Raw genomic sequence first — 18083 nt, 5'->3', positions numbered from 1 at the left:
TACAGACCCATAGCTGTCTAACCCTACCCTCATCTCTCCTATTCACTAATCCAAAGCTGGTCCCACACAGAGAATTGGGGCAGCAGAAGGGGAAGTGGGGACAGTGGAGAAGTAGAGGAGGAAATGAAAGAGAAGATTAATCTAGTCTTCTTCTTGATTATGTAGCCCTCTAAGCAAATATTTATGTAGCCCTCTAAGCAAATATTTAGCCCTCTAAGCAAATATTTCAAAATGGTTCCATATAATTTCTCCTTTACAATACCTGTCCTGCTCCTAACCCCAGATCCATTCATCCATGCATTCATTCATTTCTTTTTATCCATCCATTCAAAACACCTATCATGTGGCAACACTTATTAGACAATAGCGAGCAAAAACAGATACAGTCCTTGGCCCTGAAGAGCTCTCAGCATTGAGAGGAACAGAAACATTAAGCAAATAATCAGGCAAAAACAAATGTAAAAATGCACCCATGGCGAGTAGTACAAAATGGAAGTATGTGGCTCTGAGAGCCTATAATAGGGGGATTTGCCTTAGTTAGGGAACTCAGTGACAGCTTCCCTTAGGAAGGGATTGCTGAGTTGCTCTCTGAGAGAGTAAAGGGTTTACCAGGTAAACAGAATAGCATGTGCAAAGGCCCTGAGGCAGGTCAAAGCATGCAAAAATGAGAAACAGGAAGCAGAGTGAAGGTGAACCATAGTGCAAATAAATTGGTGGGTAAAAGTTGCATAGGTCAAAATAGAGGGTTGTCTTCATCCTAAGAACAATGGGGAGACACTAAAGGTGTTTAAGCCAGGAGTAAAGTAATTAGCATTTTGAAAAGATCAGTATGGCTACAGTGTAGAGCAAGTATGTCAAACTCAGCCCGTGGGCCGCATGCAGCCCAGCCAATATAACGGTATGTAAGAAATGTTTTAATAAAAATTTCGTAACTTAATTTTTACAATATCCTGTTATACATAATTATTAATAACGAACTACAATGTTCAATAATGACTAATTACTATCATCATGTTGCATTAATTTCCCTTACGTGCCTTACACGTAGGCGCACCATTTCTCTCCACTAATACTAGCAGCGAATATTTTAACAGCCAATTGCCACATCATTAGTCTTGGACTAACTTGTTTGGTGTGTGCAACAGGAAATATTTCGCCTTCGGAGAATGAGAAAAATAGGTGTATTTGTGTTACGCTTATTAATGTGTGCAGTTATTCAGTGTCTGGTAAGTTAATATTCAAGAAAAAATATTAATTTTTATTAAAATGTTCTATTATTTTATGTTAACGATTACTCATTTATTTCAGCCCTTTGTATTCAGCATGTCTGTATCAAAATAAACCTACGTTTCTATGAAAATTGAAGCTTGTTTTTTGCAGCCCACATAAACTTAAACCTTGTTTATTTGGTCCATGTTAGCCTTTGAGTTTGACATGCTTGGTGTAGAGAATAGACTGGAAGAAGCCTGGCTAGTTAGAAAGTGAGAGATGGTGGAAACTTGAATAGGGTTGGGGTAAAAATGATACGAATGAACATATTAGAAAGCTGTTTAGGAAGTAAAGTAGGACAGGATTTGGTGGTGATATAAGGAATGTAGCAGAAGTCAAGAGTCAGGTTTTTGCCTTGCACCATGGAAAATAGAGAACTCAAGAGTCAGGTTTGGGGAAGAGGGAGAAGATCATGAGTTTTGATCTATTTTGAGGTGCCTTTAAAGTGTTACATAGAAAATATCAGGCGGACAACTGGATATAGAGGACAGAGCTCAGTGGATAGTAGAATTCTTCAGCAAATTGGGTAAGTAGTCACTGAAACTGCCATCCTGGATGAGACTGACTAGATATGCGAGTATGATGAAATGCTCAATGTGGCATCCCACAAAATCTGGTTCTTCTTCTCACGTATAGATGACCCTTCCTTCCTTGGTGTAATAGATGTGTTTTACTAATATCAACATGGACATTCTCCTTTTTGTGAAATGTCTGCATATAAATGAAGAATATAGTGGGTTAATGAAGAAAAACATTTTTCTAGCCATGATTTTACATTTTGCTGTGGTCCAGGGAAGGAAAAAAACACACTGAGAGGAATAAATGTAAACTATGGAAAAGGAAGAAACTGAATTGATGCCACATCTGCTTCTGCTCCCCAGAGAGAGCACTAGTGCTTGGGAAACTTGGTGATGCACCATGAGGAGGTTTTATAGCACCATTGCCACAGTCTTTGTTTTTTGTTTTTGTTTTTCCCTCTTTTAAATAGGTTGTTTTATGGCTGCCCTATCCAGGCAACAGTCTGCCAGGTATAGCAGTGTTTTTTATGAGATGTTTTCTCCGTTCTCAAAAGCAACTTTTAGAAAACAGAATGCTTATACCTTAGGGATTCTTATGGTCAGAAGGTTGTTACTTGTGGGGTTAGAGATTCATGCAAGAGGCAGGGAGCCTGAAGAATGTGGAATCACAAAGCCATGAAGGGGGAGCGGTCAGGATGGAAGTGCTCCATAGAACTGAGACTGAGAAAGTCTGAGATTGGCAATGTGATAAGATGATAAGGGATGAGTCTAGAAGTTCTGGTTCAGAAGCCCCAGACTGCAGGGATGCCCAGTGATTAAGGAAGCAGAGGGAGTGGCCTAGACTCTTATAACTTCAAATGTGGTCCTAGGACCAGAACTTCAGCCTCAAAAATGCAGAATCTCAGCTTCTGCCCCAGACCTAACAAATCAGAAACTGCATTTAAATAAGATCCCTAGGTGATTCTGAAGCACATAAAGTTTGAGACACACTGGTGTGGACTACTCTTTCAAGAGTGTAGTGATGATGGGTAAGAGACAGGATAAAAGCCAGAGGAGGAGACAATGAAAATGGAAATGAAAGAGAAAGAAAATTCCAAGAGGAGGAGGCCTGTGGAAGAGGGGAAGGGATGGAGAGAACTAATTAATTTAGAAAACGAGGTGGGACTCTTTCTTGGTTGAGAAAAATGTGAAAGAAGAAAGGAAGTATGAGACCCAGGGCGGATAAATGAGAAAACTCTGTAGGTGGAGGACCCAATTCTTCCCAATAAAACTGGTGGCAAAGTCAGCCCTTGAGGAGGAGGAGAAAGAGAGGTTAGGCCAAACAATACTCCATAGTTTAGAAACTCCTTTCTTTCACTCACAGTGTTCTTGTTTAAATGACATTCACTTTTGGTTAAAATTTCTTTGCATTTTTTTCTATAGCTCCTTAAATGTATTAAAATATTAAATACTTTAATGACAAAACTTTTGCATATCTCCAAGTAGTTGGATGAGCCATGAACTTCAATAGGGCCAACATTATATAGCTTGCTGACACTATTAAATCAAATAAATACCATGGTTATAAAAATTTATAAAACGTGAAAAAATTTTTTAAAAATGTTAATTTATACCTAAAGTTTTTATGTCTGCAAAATTTGCTAAATAAATAAAATGATCTGAAAAGTTCATCTCACAGTCAAATATATTAGTGATTTACTTCATTAGTTTCCTGATGACCATTTATCATGAGGTAAAGTATCTTCGAGTAAATGGTGGAAATAAAAATTTTGATGTGTTTGCCTCTTATATAAACTAAATATCTGATTTCTAAGACACCAACGAACGAACAAACCAATATGGCCTGTCATGTTTTTCCAGTTTCTAATTTATTCAACCTCTGCTCAGTATTGATCCTGACAAGCAGAGTAACCCGAAGATAAATTTATTTACTCCACAGTTTAGTCAGAAACAAGCCAAAAATTATAGATTTTCCCAGGCAGATGATGACAGGCAGTCAGGGGGATGACAAATGGCTGTCTTTAGATTTAGTTAAGACAGTTGGGCCAGACGTTTCCGATAAAAACTGGAGCATGCTGGTCAGATACAGGTTCGTCGTGGCCGTCATTAATTGCAGAGGGAGCACTGCCCGTCTGCAGGCGCCCATACCGGAGCTCAGCGCCAGCCCTGCCTGGGAAACAGACTTGGCTCCTCCGGATTTTGCAGCTCCTCTAAGTGATAGCATGACATGATCATTTATCAAACAGAGACTGTCCAGAAAAGTGTCTGCTCCCTTTAGTAACTTATTGAAGAATAGGAAAGTGAAAGCATTTTATTAAAGACAGGAAGGCAATGAACAACCAGAGCGTATCCAAAGGGTAATCATATTTCAGCACAGGATTAGTTTAGTCTTAAATAAACATGCACTGGAGGGAGTATGTCGAGGGTCATTTATCAAGTGAGGGACAATTAACAAAACTCTACAGGACTCTTTTATCTATGTAAATGTAAAGTTCTCTTATTGTTATTATTACTTAACTTTTGGATGATGGGACATCATATTCAACACTAAAAAATGCAATGCACAATTCTTTCCTTAGAGGTTTTTAGACTAACAGAAATACAGAGAAACTCTCACATAAAATAATTATGGCTGTATCAAATACTGTCAAACAAATGCTGTAGAGAGGAGGGGAAGTGAGGGAGAGAGAGAAAAACATCAATGATAAGAGAATTATCAATTGGCTGCTTCTTGCATGCCCCCCACTGGGGATCAAGCCCACAACACAGGTATGTGTCCTGACCAGGAATTGAACTGTGACCTCCTGGTTCATAGGTTCATGCTCAACTACTGAGTCACTCCAGCCAGGCTAATTTTCATTCTCTTAATTTTGGTCAACAGAGAAGCTTCTGATCCACTGTCATGTAGTTGACTTATAAGAAAGCTCTCTTCAAAAGTTATAACTTCATCCTTCAGTCCTGAGCCCTGGCTTATGCTCTCCACAGAATTATCAACGTTTATTTTTATTAGCAGCAACATATTTGCTTTAAAGTAATGTTTTGTTCTATTAAAGGTAGTTTTCCTTTCCTTTATTTTTTGCCTTTGGCTATTGAATTTTTTAAAATCAATTCAAGGCTATAGAGTAGAAAAACAGTTTCTGCATTGCTTGTTTTTAAGTAATTCATACAGACTAAATTTAACTGATTTCAAAAATTAAAAACAGAACTTTATGACACATATAATAGTCCAAGTATAGTTCACTTCCATTAAATGTCTAAAATAAAATATACATATTAAAAAATGAGGAAGGAGAGAAAGCAAGGAAAGGGACAAAAAACAAGGCATTGAACAAAAGGATTGTGACAACAGAAAAAGAAACCCAAATTGGGAGAAAGAGGGCAAACTGAGAGAGCAGGTTCTTAAATGCTATTAATCTGTTTTCCTGACATTCATTTGGATTGTAGACCATGGTATAACTTAACTACTCCTTGAAATATCAATTAGCTGATTTTCTTGTAACTACAAAAACACACAAATGTTTATGATATACATAAAACAAAAATGTACCCACATGACAATTAAAAAAGAAATCCCTATGCTCAAAAAAGAAGGCCAAAGGATATATGACAACATATTGAAAATGATCTTTGGATGATAAGCATGCAAGTGATTTTTTTCTCATATTTTACCCTTGACCTTTTCATAGATTTTTAAAATAAATATGTATTCTTTTATAAAATAAAAAGCAAATATTGTTTGCAATGCCAATGGACTGCTTACTCACTGCTCCTTAATTGCCTTAATCTGGACACTTCCATAAATTCCACTAAGAATAGAGCATCTTCTGCAGGATGGATGGCCAGAGGGGCAAACGTTTTTTCTAAACTGGGTCCCTTTAAGGGAATATGACAAAGAACAGTTCCATGGCCCCCAAACTCAGCACCTCGTTTTTGCCTTCTCTTTAGCCGCCTTCCATTATTAGTATAGACCATTATATCCAAAAATGATTTGTCATACACCTTCTAAGTAGCTGGCACCGAGCTAGAACTCCACAAAAAGCAGTAATTACTTTTTTAAACAATTAACTGAATGAAAACATATTGATAATTATGAAATATTTTGTCTTTTTCTTCTATAATTATAGGATTTGGAATTTTTACTGAGCAAATTGATGAAACTGTGGAAAATGGATCTAAAAGGAAATCCTGTTTGTCTCAAACCAAAATACAGAGACAGATTGATACTGGTCTCCAAATCACTGGGTACACATTTATATTAATATAATTTTCTTCGAAAAAGAGACCTGGTTCACTTTTTAGTTAATTTATCAGCAAGCCTTCAGAAATATGTCATCTGGATCAACTTTATGGGGGGAGGTAAAAGAGGGTATAGGGAGGGTGAGTGGTGATAGGAGGATACTTGACTTGGGGTGGTGAGCACACAATATACAGATGTATATGCAAATTGTACACCTAAAACCTATATAATTTTATTAACCAATGTCACCTACTAAATTCAATATAAAAAGGCAGTTTTCAAAAAGGTCAACTTTAAATTCTATGTATTTTTAATAATACCAAAAGTTAAAATTGAAAAATAAAGCATAAAAATATCTGCTGTTCAGAAATAATTAATCGAGGCACCAGAGACTCTTTCTTTTTAAAAAAAAAGAAAATGTGGCTGTTACTAACAAAAATGGTTAGTCATAAATGTGTAGAATTTGCTCACCTTTTGCCAAATTTTCTCAGGCACAAATCCTCTGAAGATCACGAGCCTCTTTAGCTTGGTTCTGTTGACCAAGGTTTTCACTGCTGACACTTGCCAAATGGTACCCTGAAAACATATAGGAGTTCCTTTCATTTGAAAGTGCAGCAGGGTGGGGAGTCCTTTATGAGACCCTTACAAATCATAACATTCCTCAATATGCACTATATTGGGGACATGGACCAGCAAGGGACCAAGTTATATAGCATCAGAGAGACAAGTCTGGCCTCTCCCAAAGGGGATTCATGAGCCAATTTCCTTTATCAGAACTTCAGTGACATGGGTATAAAAACTATGGCAAAACTCTTTTAAAGCTCATAGCTGTAGTAAACTTTGATTAATCATAATGCTAGTGCAGTGATTCTCTTGAGGGAGGAAGGGATTGACATAGGGCATGTCAGAAATATCCAAGAAGGTTTTGCACAATATTCTGCCTACCCTTTACCCCACCAGCCAACGGTAGGGAACAGAGAACAGTCATGTATAATTTTTAAAGCTCTACAGATGATTCTGCCATGCACCACCCCCAACTGTCTATCTCCTCCTCTCTCTCCCCAGTGCACACAATTGTATTAGTCTACTTTCCTTAGGAAGCAGAGTAAAGTAATACAATTAATGTTTGATAATTAAGAATCTTCCAATGTTCATGAACCATTTCTGGAAACATTTCTCATGATACAGTACCATAGGCAATGCTGTAACAGATATAGAGACAAGTGTACTAATTTCCAAGTAAAGAGAAATTATTCAAAGTTTAAAAAAATAATTCTTCTATAACATATTTTATGATTATAAAATTTAATACATATTTCTTCTAGAAAATATTGAAAATAAATATTATTCATAATCTTGCATAAATCTGTTTAGACTTTGGTATATGTCCTTACAGTCTTTTTCTTCTATATATAACAAATTCTCTTTGATTTAGCTCATTTAATTTCCTTGTTTTTCCTAAATACAAAACCAAAAAAAACACACAAAGATAACTGAAGGCCTGGTTTGATATGTCCCAGTAAAAAGAACTATATGGAGCCATTTTCTGTTTTGTAAGTAACCCAGTCCTTATCAAATAGAATGGCAATCTACACACTAGTTTACTTAGTATGATGGAAGCAAATTTTGTGTTGAAAGCAGCTCATTAAAACAGATCTCATGGATTTCTGATCTTGTGTCCATTACCTGACTTCCCCTTCTGAACCACCTCTACACCTAATAACCTCAAACGAGATCATTTGCTAAAAGTGAGATAGAATCAGATTTACTGAGGCATAACCTAGTCATTCCTCAGCTTTGTCTGGAACATTAACATAAGAAAATGGGATTACTGTAAAAGATTTGGGTTTTTCATTCCTTATCCTTATAATAGATGTTTTAAAAATATGTACTGACTTACATATACCACATCCAAAAATATACTAATAAGTTATATAATTAATAAAAACATATCTGGAAAGATATCAATATATACCAGTACAAGTGGTTAGGAAAACTGAGTGTAAAAGAATGACCTTTAATATAAAGTTGTAAGTACTAAGATGTATAATGATAAAACATTTAGCCAATTTCTTGCATTATAATTTGGAAAGTGCTATTATTCAGTTAAAATAAGTACAAGAGACAAGGTATGGAAACAATTATACTTCTAGAGTTTATGGTTCTAGTTTATATTTCCAGTTTCATCACTTGATTTGGAACATAACAATATTATAGATCATATTTAAGTGGCAATGTTAATATTTTCAGTAGTACAATTAATATTTTATCAGGATATTGTCATTTTTCCCTTATAAGAATATGACCCAAAAAATGTTTCTACATCCTTTCTACATTCTGGAATCTAGCAGGAGACATTACATAGATGATGAGAGAAAATATATTTAATTTTTTTAAACTGCTATATAAGGAAATTTTTCTAGAAAAGATAACATTTTATCTTAATGTTAATTGAAGGCCACCTGTATTCATGTGATTAAAGTCATATAAAATCCTACCTAATAAAATGGTAATATGTAAATCACCATCGCTACGCCCACGATTGGGCCAGAGGGAGACGCAGGGGGTGGGACTCGGGGTGGCTGGGGTAGCCGATTGGGCCGGCAGGACGCTGAGCTCACATTGCCAGTGGCTGCGTGAGCTCAGCGTCTGTGCCATGGCTGTGCTGCGGCACAGAAGGGGCCTCTGGGGCAGCGAGCTCACGTCCCGCCGCGGACCATCAAAAGCGGGGGAGCTGGGTGCCTGTCTGCTCTGGCACCAGGCCTTTCGGAAGCCTCCACCGCGCCGGAGGCTTCTGAAAGGCCTGGTGCACCAGCGGACAGGCACCCAGCTCCCCCGCAATGGAAAGCAAAAGCGTGTAGGGGACCCTACATGTGCATGATTCAATCATGCACTGGGCCTCTAGTATCTTATAATTTTATAGTATAATATATCATATACAATACTATAAAAATTATTAAAAATTGAGTTTAAAGAAAAACACAGTAAGATGTTCATGATACAATATTTAAAAGTAGGCTGTAATGCTGTATAAATAGAGAATTCCAATTTTATATAATACACATATATACATACATAGAAAACAAAAAATTGCTAAGAAATATACTAAAGTGTTATCAGCCCTAGCCAGTTTGGCTCAGTGGATAGAGTGTCGGCCTACAAACTGAAGAGTCCCAGGTTCGATTCTGGCCAAAGGTACATGCCCAGGTTGCGAGCTCGATCCCCAGTAGGGGGTGTGCAGGAGGGAGCCCATCGATGATTCTCTCTCATCATTGATGTTTCTATCTCTCTCTCTCCCTCTCCCTTCCTCTCTGAAATCAATAAAAATATATTAAAAAATAAAGTATTATCAGTGATTTTTAGTCATTATTTCTGGTGAAATACAGGCAATGTTAATTTTTTTTGTATTTTCCAAATATCTTACAACATACAAAAATTATTTGTCTAATTTAAGATAATTAATTTTCCAAAAAAAAATTTTTAAAGGAACAAAATGTAAAGGTAACTGAAATCTCACTTCAGAGAACCAAGAGAGCCGCTATGTGGGTTGTTCCTATTATATAGCCTATGCCCCAGGATATAATAAGCATTATTAATGTATGTGCTTTTAAAATACCGTGTTACATATATAAATCTTCTTGGTCACTTTAAGATAAAAATATTTTGCTTTTTCCTAAGAATAACCATAATATTATTTAAATAATTATAGATGATATTTAATTTTTGTTAGGTATGATATTTTTGCTTTTTAAAATAATAATATAATTTAAATATGATCCTAGAAGGGTGACCATACATCAAATTCTGTTTACAATGATTATTTTTGTCAGTGATAGGAAGGAGAGGTATGGATAGTAATTACATCCATGTTTTTATGTTTTCCCCTCATCATGTTTCAGTTACTTATAATAAGCATATATTCTTGTTGAAGTCATTAAAAAATAATTAAAAATAAAGAAAATCTAGACAAAAATACAGAAATTGTGTAAATAAGGTATTTTAAAAAGAAATTTATTTCAGCATATAGAGTAACAAGTTTGTGTGCCCCTGAACAAGAAGTATATATATCTTACATATATAGTGACATGTCTATATTGTATTTTAATATTTTTTTTATCTAGACTGTCTTGATGGAAAAGAAATTAAAAACATGGAAAGACAATTTCTAATAAATTGGAAAGCATCCAAAGATGCCAAGAAAATCAGCAAGAAAAGGAACAGTAAAAAAGAGGATGACAGTATCTCATATATAAGTAAGTAGACTGCCATTCATTAGTTGACCACTTCTACTAGCAAAGGGAATATTCTCAACAAAAAATGTGCCATGAAATGAGCAAGTTTTGTTTAGATTTTGTTTAAAGTTTTTGATTTTTTAACCTATTTACAATTCCTAGGAAATTTAACCTGTAATGTTTATATCTGAATATGGTAGCCACTATCAGCTAAACCCATGTTTGGTTCCTACTGAGTATAACTGCATCAGCTATGTAAACAGAGAGCCATAAGGGTGGGGGGAAATGTGTACTTTTCTATCTGGCCAAAGTGCATGGTATTAATTATGTAAATGGTGAAACAACACCAGCTATATAAAGTGTGGAACGTGTCACTAGTGCTAGTATATTTGTTTAGCAACAGTACAAAAATTACACTTTTCATCAGGATAGAAAATAAAAATGTAACACAACCACTTCTGTGGCCTATACTCTGTGGCATGTCCCCTTTCTTATGTACACATCCCAACACTTGCATATCCTATCTCAGTGGTCAGCAAACTCATTAGTCAACAGAGCCAAATATCAACAGTACAATGATTGAAATTTCTTTTGAGAGCCAGATTTTTTAAACTTAAACTTCTTCTAACGCCACTTCTTCAAAATCGACTTGCCTAGGCCGTGGTATTTTGTGGAAGAGCCACACTCAAGGGGCAAAAGAGCCGCATGTGGCTCACGAGCCGCGGTTTGCCGACCACTGTCCTATCTAATAAAAGAGTAATATGCAAATTGACCATCACTCCAAGACACAAGATGGCCACCACAAGATGGCCTGTAGGGGAAGGCAGTTGTGGGCAGTTAGGAGTAACCAGGCCAGTAGAGGAGGGCAGTTGGGGGTGACCAGGCTGGCAGAGGAGGGCAGTTGGGAGAGACCAGGCCAGCAAGGGAGGGCAGTTGTGGGGGACCAGGCCTGCAGGGGAGGGCAGTTGTGGGTGATCAGGCAAGCAGGGAGGGCAGTTGGGGGTGACCGGGCTGGCAGAGGAGGGCAGTTGGGAGGGGCGTGCCTGTAGGGGAGAGTAGTTGGGGGGACCAGGCCTGTAAGGGGGGGGCAGTTGGGGGGGCAGGCCTGCAGGGGGGGGCAATTGGGGGGATAGGCCTGCAGGGGAGAGTAGTTGGGGGGATCAGGCCTGCAGGGGAGGGCAGTTGAGGGGGACCAGGCCTGCAGTGGGGGGCAGTTGGGGGGGGGGACCAGGCCTACAGTGGAGGACAGTTGGGGGGACCCAAGCCTGCAGGGGATGGCAGTTGTGCACGATCAGGCAAGCAGGGAGGGCAGTTAGGGGTGACCGGGCTGGCAGAGGAGGGCAGTTGGGAGGGGCGGGCCTGCAGGGGAGAGTAGTTGGGGGGACCAGGCCTGTAAGGGGGGGCAGTTGAGGGGGACCAGGCCTGCAGTGGGGGGGAGTAGGGGGGACCAGGCCTGCAGTGGAGGACAGTTGGGGGGACCCAAGCCTGCAGAGGAGGGCAGGTGGGGGAGACCAGGCCTGCAGGGGACGGCAGTTGGGGGGGGACTAGACCTGCAGGGAAGGGCAGTTGTGGGTGATCAGGCCAGCAGAGAGGGCAGTTAGGGGTGACCAGGCTGGCAAGGGAGAGCATTTAGGGGTGACCAGGCCCGCAGGGGAGGGCAGTTAGGGGTGATGAGGCCAGCAGGGGAGGGCAGTTGGGGCGACCAAGCCTGCAGGGGAGGACATTTAGGGGCAACCAGACTGGCAGGGAGGGCAGTTAGGGGTGACCAGGTGAGCAGGGAGGGCAGTTAGGGGTGACTGGGCTGGCAGGGGAGGGCAGTTGGGGCGACCAAGCCTGCAGGGGACAGTTAGGGGCAACCAGACTGGCAGGGAGGGCAGTTAGGGGTGACCAGGCCCGCAGGGGAGGGCAGTTAGGGGCAATTGGGCTGGCTGGGGAGCAGTTAGGCGTCGGTCAGGCTGGCAGAGAAGTGGTTAGGGGGTGATCAAGCTGGGAGGCAGAAGCGGTTAGGGGCAATCAGGCAGAGGCAGGCGAGCAGTTGGGAGCCAGCAGTCCTGGATTGTGAGAGAGATGTCTGACAGGCGGTTGGACATCCCTCAAGGGGTCCCAGATTGGAGAGGGTGCAGGCTGGGCTGAGGGACACCCCCTCCCGTGCATGAATTTCATGCACCGGGCCTCTAGTTTTGATTATAATATGTCCAAGGTTGTTTTACAAAGGACATGCCAACCTCCCTTGCCTAAGTAATGAAACTAAATTTAGCTAAGTGTAATGGGTAACAATTATCTTTATCATCTTGGGGAGCATCCTAGAATTCACTCTTCCCAGATTCTGTAGTACACACGTTGGAATGAGCCCCTTCCTCCATTGCCATCTCTATCCAAATGATGATACAGTTCTGATCCTCTCAATCTTAAAAACAGTGACATCGCTCAATACATGTATATAGCTCTATCCTTAGGTATGTGGCCAATAGCTAACGCTATAGTCTTTTTTTTTTTTAATATATTTTATTGATTTTTTACAGAGAGGAAGAGAGAGTGATAGAGAGTTAGAAACATCGATGAGAGAGAAACATCGATCAGCTGCCTCCTGCACCCCCCCCCCCACTAGGGATGTGCCCGCAACCAAGGTACATGCCCTTGACCGGAATCGAACCTGGGACCTTTCAGTCCAAAGGCCGACGCTCTATCCACTGAGCCAAACCAGTTTCGGCAAACGCTATAGTCTTTATGCAAAGGCTGTTATTACTGCTCAAGAGAAACAGAAAGCAGGAATTAAAGTCTATAAGATACATTTTAAAATCTACAATATACTTTCAGATGTTTAGAAGAACTAAGATTAACCTTTTAAAGACAACTCAGTATAACCAAATGCATCATAATTGAACAGAAATTCTTAGAGAGTAATTTTTGTACTCCCTGACCTTTTACATACTTTTGATAGCCTTGTAAATTTGGAGTTCCATATTAGAGATATATGCTAAGGTTATAAGGACTATGACCTCAAACTTCAAAGATTTTACAATAAAAAACTTGTCCTAAATATAATCACATAACTATATAACTCAAAATTGAAAACAAAATCACTTTAACAAAATACAAAATATATGCATATCTTTTAGTATTTATTTTTGTAGTGGAAACATTAATTTATTCATTTAATAAATGCTTATGGATATGTCCCAGACTATGCTAGTCCCCGGGAATTAAAACTGATTAAGGCAGACCTCACTTAAAGGGAAATCACTGCTAGAAAGGAAGAAGGGCCTGTAACGAAATAAAGGCATGAACATATTCCAAAAACTGTACGTGACTAATCTACTCCCTAAACACTCTAAAAAAGTAAGCTCAGAAAAGCAAAATACAAGGGCAGTTAATATTTATATTAATGTTGGTGTACCCATTTTGTCTATGAGTGTTGACTATAAATTTTCATGTGTAGGTTTTTCTGTATGAAAGTCTATGATATTTTATCTTGGATATTAATTTTTATTGGTTTTACCATGGTTCTATTTAACTTTACTTAATTCCATTTCATAAAATGTAATTTTAGATAGTCTAATGCTATGTCTACAATTTAATTATTAGTTTCAAAGCAGAATGCTTTTAATTCTTTGTATGCAGGTACCTTTGAAGCAATGCATCACATAGTTCCGGTTTATTACCCACAAGTGGGTAAGCCAAAATTAGTCTTTCTCTCTGATGCACAGAGATACATTGCTAATGAAAATGCACCCCCAGAAAGCTCCCAAGATAATAACCCTAAAATTATTGAAGAGACCAGGTATGTTCTGTCAAATATTTGTGCGATTTGTCTTTTGGGGGGAAATGGGACACTCTCACTGTCAACAACACAGAGGAAGAGAGGCCCTTCATCTGTCTCTCATAATTCACTGTTCTTAATTCTTCTTGGCCAAGCACTGTCCCCCCTTGCCCCCCCCCCCCCGCCTCAGCCCAAAAGAAAAAGAGTTAATTGTTGCTCAGCCCAAATAGCCACAAAGTTGAGGTGGAAGAGTTAGTTCAAGAAGATCTGGGAGAGTTAGCCTGCGCTCCTAAGGTTCTTGGTTTGAAAGAACATGTACCTGGGTTACAGGTTCCCCAGTTGGGGTGTGTGTGGGAGGCAACCAAATGGTGTGTCTCTCTCACCTCTCTCTCTGTCTCCCTCTCACTTTCGCTCCCTCCCTCCCTCCCTCCCTCCCTCCCTCCCTCCCTCCCTCCATCCCTTTTTTGTTTTCCTCCTCCCTCCCTTCCATTCTCTCTAAAAATCAATGGAAAATATATCCTCCCGTGAGGATTAACAGCAACAACAAAAAAAGCTAAGAGTCACGACTAGACATTGAGGTAGGCAGGTAACTCAGGAAAGTCCCAGGAGCAGCAGGAAGAGATGTCTGAATAAGCAGGGATTATATCAAAGGTGCTGAAGGCCCAACTGATGATGGGTAGTCCACTAAGTGAGTGGATGAAAACAGCAAGGGTAGCTGGTAGCAGGAAGGAGGGGAGAGCTGGCTACTTTCACCACTTCTCCAAACCAAATGTTCTTATCTGGTATCCCTGAAGGAGACATAAGTTCATTAGATCCTCAAAGGGGCTTATGATCCAAAAAATAGTTTAAAAATCACTGCAAAAACAGGCAGTGGACATACTTTGGAATAGATTTCCTTTTTCAAGAACTCTGCTGAAGGTCAGGTGGGTTTGTCATGAGAACCTCTTTGCAGGGTCCAGTCAAGGGGTGATGACTTAGCATTCCTTAATGGAGCCACATGAAGAAGACCCGTGAACAACAGTGCTGCACTGTCCAACCACCATTCCCTGAAGACTGGCTTGGGCTTACCGAGATGGAGGCTTAGGGGAGAGGGGGTACTGTGAGTCTGGAAAATGCTTTATCTGGGAAGAAGAAAAAGAAGCCCTAGTTTTGGTCTTGCCTCCTCTCCATTCACACACGCATATGCACAAAAACTGGAAGCTGCATGAAAATTTGCTTTACTGCTTATGTACATTGTAATTACCATCAAAACCTTAGCCAGTTTGTCCATAGTACCCCAGCCATTTTTTTAAAAGATTTACACAACTGGTGTCAATTCCACAACAGTGTTCTTGAGTTTGTTTCTTGCCATGCATTTTGAAAGGTCTTGCTAGTATATCATATATCATCAAGATAGAAAACAATAAAAAATGGACACAGCCTCAGAAAACAATGTTAGTAAATTCTATACTCTGCCACACACACTAAGATCAATTGTGAACTGTGACATATACCGCATATTTATAGCTTCAAGTAAACCTGTAGTCACTAGGACTGTACTGACAAAAACAGCAAATAAATCACTCTACCCTCATTTTCCTTACTAGGAACACTAAATATAGAGCTAAATGCATTTTTAACTACTACGTATGTAGTTAAAATGTATGAACTTTAAGACAGGCTACCCTAAAAGAAGCCAGCAGAATACAGGAGTTCCTGTGAGAAGAACATAAAGAATGTCCTTCTACTGCTACTATCAGTGAGGCTGATTATGTTCAATCCTGAGTCTTCAGTTTTATAATGTGAAAAAATATTAAAGATTTTAAATGTTTATTGCCTCAGGTGACAGTTTTACTGAGGACATATCAAAATATTGTTTTGCTATCGCAAAAGATTTGTCTTAAGTGGGAATATCAATTCTATCTCTCTATGATATAAAAGGTGAACAAATATATGATGGAATTTCATTAAGCTCCTGATATAGATTTTTAGGGGGTGCCTACTGCTAACATTTTACTAATTTAGTGTAGAGCTAAGAGATGAGAATAAAGCTAGAATGTCAGTAAAATATTAAAAACAAAATACCCAAAAAAAGAAAAAGAAAAAGAAAAACCCAGCCCAAACACAAAGAACAGATTTTCAGTTTCTAAAAAGTTGATTCAACTTACTCCTTCCCTTAATTACCTTAAAGGGGAGAGTGGGCAGACAAGTGGCCTACGGTCTACATTTAATATTCCAGGTGGGAGCCTACTCAGAGGTGGAAAGGAGCTTAGAGCTCTTCTTTCAAAATGCTGCAAGTATGTGACCCACACTCCTTTAAGGTTCCGCACATGGGGAGCTGTGCCTGTATCCTTGTGGAACCCAGTGAAGCAACATCTGTGCAATGACAGGGGAATGTTTTCCACCTCCTTTATAAATGCGTGCAGTCTGTGCTCGTGTATATTTACACAAGCCTGCTTTCCCTACAGGGAGGAAAAAGTCAGACTCATTGACGTTGTTTTTGACCCTCAAACTGAACTTGATACTATCAATGTACACTTTAATTAAAGATTAGTTCAAAACTATTTTTTATTTAAAGGCAGATTCTGAACCAATGTCTTCACGGTTCAATTAAAAATAATATATGCCATTAAACAAAGCATTACACATTGCTTCTTTCTGTGTTTGTCACAGATGTTTCCTCTCTCTTCAAACGTTAGGAGGTGCTTGAGCCTTAGTAATTTTAAAATAGACATTAAATGCATTCATATATTGTAAATAAGATCAACTGAGAATACTGTACAGCACAATGCAACGAAAAATGCAAATTGGTACTTGATTATTTAACTATCAAGTCTAAGCAATGTTAATAGAGTCAAATCATCTCTTTTGTTAATGCAAAAATAATAACTTTCTAGCTGGGTTAAATGCCCTTACTTAATTCAGATACCTTTAAGGAATGTGAATCTCTGGGGCCCATAATTTTCAGGAAATGTTAACTGAATGTTATTTAACTATCAATAAAATACCTACTATCTTTAGTTAGAATATGGAAGCTTTAAATATCTTTGTGTTAAAAATGAACTTTAAAACAGTAAAAATAATTTGCTTTCATCACTGTAAAGGTTATGTTTAAGCAGTTGTAACAACAGATCTCCTATGTGCTTCAAGAAGAATCTTTAAAACTTAGAAAATATTTTTGGTCAGAAAATTCTGGGATGATTTTATATAAATGCTTTTAATTTTGCTGTGTTAAAACCTCAGTCTAATTAATTTTACAGGCAAAATAAACTTAGATGTATCAGTAATGTAGGTATAATATTAAGATTTTGATTTGCAGTCTTCAAAGAACCCTTTTGAAAATAGGATACAACCACCCTTAAAAAAAAAAAAAGCAATTGTGGTAAGCAACAAAGTTTTTAAAAGCAGTGTAAGGTAGCTTTTGTGACTTCTAGTCTCAACTCTGTTAATGGCTTAATCTGTGAACAAGAGTTATATAAGACCTAATTTATGAGATTTGTATTAGCTATTTTCCATTCTAATATGTCTATTTTGAAAGCTGAATCTTCATTACCTAAACAAGTTTTAAAAAACAGTAGAACCCTTTGAGATGAGAATACTATCAGCCCCATTTTATAGGTGGAGAAGCCAGTCAGCGGAGCCCCGAGTCACATTATTGCCATGAGGCAGAGCTAGGACCTGAGCCCATATCATTGACTCCAAAAGCCAAGCTCTCAACTACTCTGCAAGGGGGTCTCAAAAACACTCTCAGGTATAGGCAGGAAAAGGAAGTGAGGGGCAGCCCTAGCTGGCTTGGCTCAGTGGACAGAGCATCAGCCTGAAGGAAGTGAGGGAAGTCGGTGAGCTGCCATTGAGGTGAATTGGAGAGCACATGTCCAACTAAAGGTAGCTGCAGGTGCTTGGCTCCAAAGCAATGTAGCCAAGCATATATGCTCAACTTGAGATATCTCACTGGCAAGCAAGATATCTACATTGTGAAATCATCTAATTTTAAAATATTGCATCATTTTTTTCTTTAAAATATCTATTAAAATAGATAAAAATAAAAAAATATGGTAATACTAGCGAGGATATGGAACAACTGGAGC

The 18083-nt window shown here is 38.8% G+C and overlaps 1 protein-coding gene across 1 annotated transcript in view; it reads left to right on the top strand.

Moving 5' to 3' along the window:
* Window positions 1–18083, top strand: part of PPP1R42 (protein phosphatase 1 regulatory subunit 42) — a 35228-nt gene that overhangs the window by 15250 nt on the left and 1895 nt on the right. Inside the window, exons 6-8 of the mRNA XM_079796247.1 lie at window positions 5912–6029; window positions 10146–10277; window positions 13878–14037. Of these exons, the coding sequence (XP_079652373.1) occupies window positions 5912–6029; window positions 10146–10277; window positions 13878–14037 (410 nt within the window). The remainder of the gene's footprint in view (window positions 1–5911; window positions 6030–10145; window positions 10278–13877; window positions 14038–18083) is intronic.

Source organism: Cnephaeus nilssonii (assembly GCF_951640355.1).
Source record: "Cnephaeus nilssonii genome assembly, chromosome: 18".
NCBI lineage: Eukaryota > Metazoa > Chordata > Mammalia > Chiroptera > Vespertilionidae > Cnephaeus > Cnephaeus nilssonii.
Note: the sequence above shows the minus strand (reverse complement) of the source record. Positions and strands in the feature narration are given on the sequence as shown.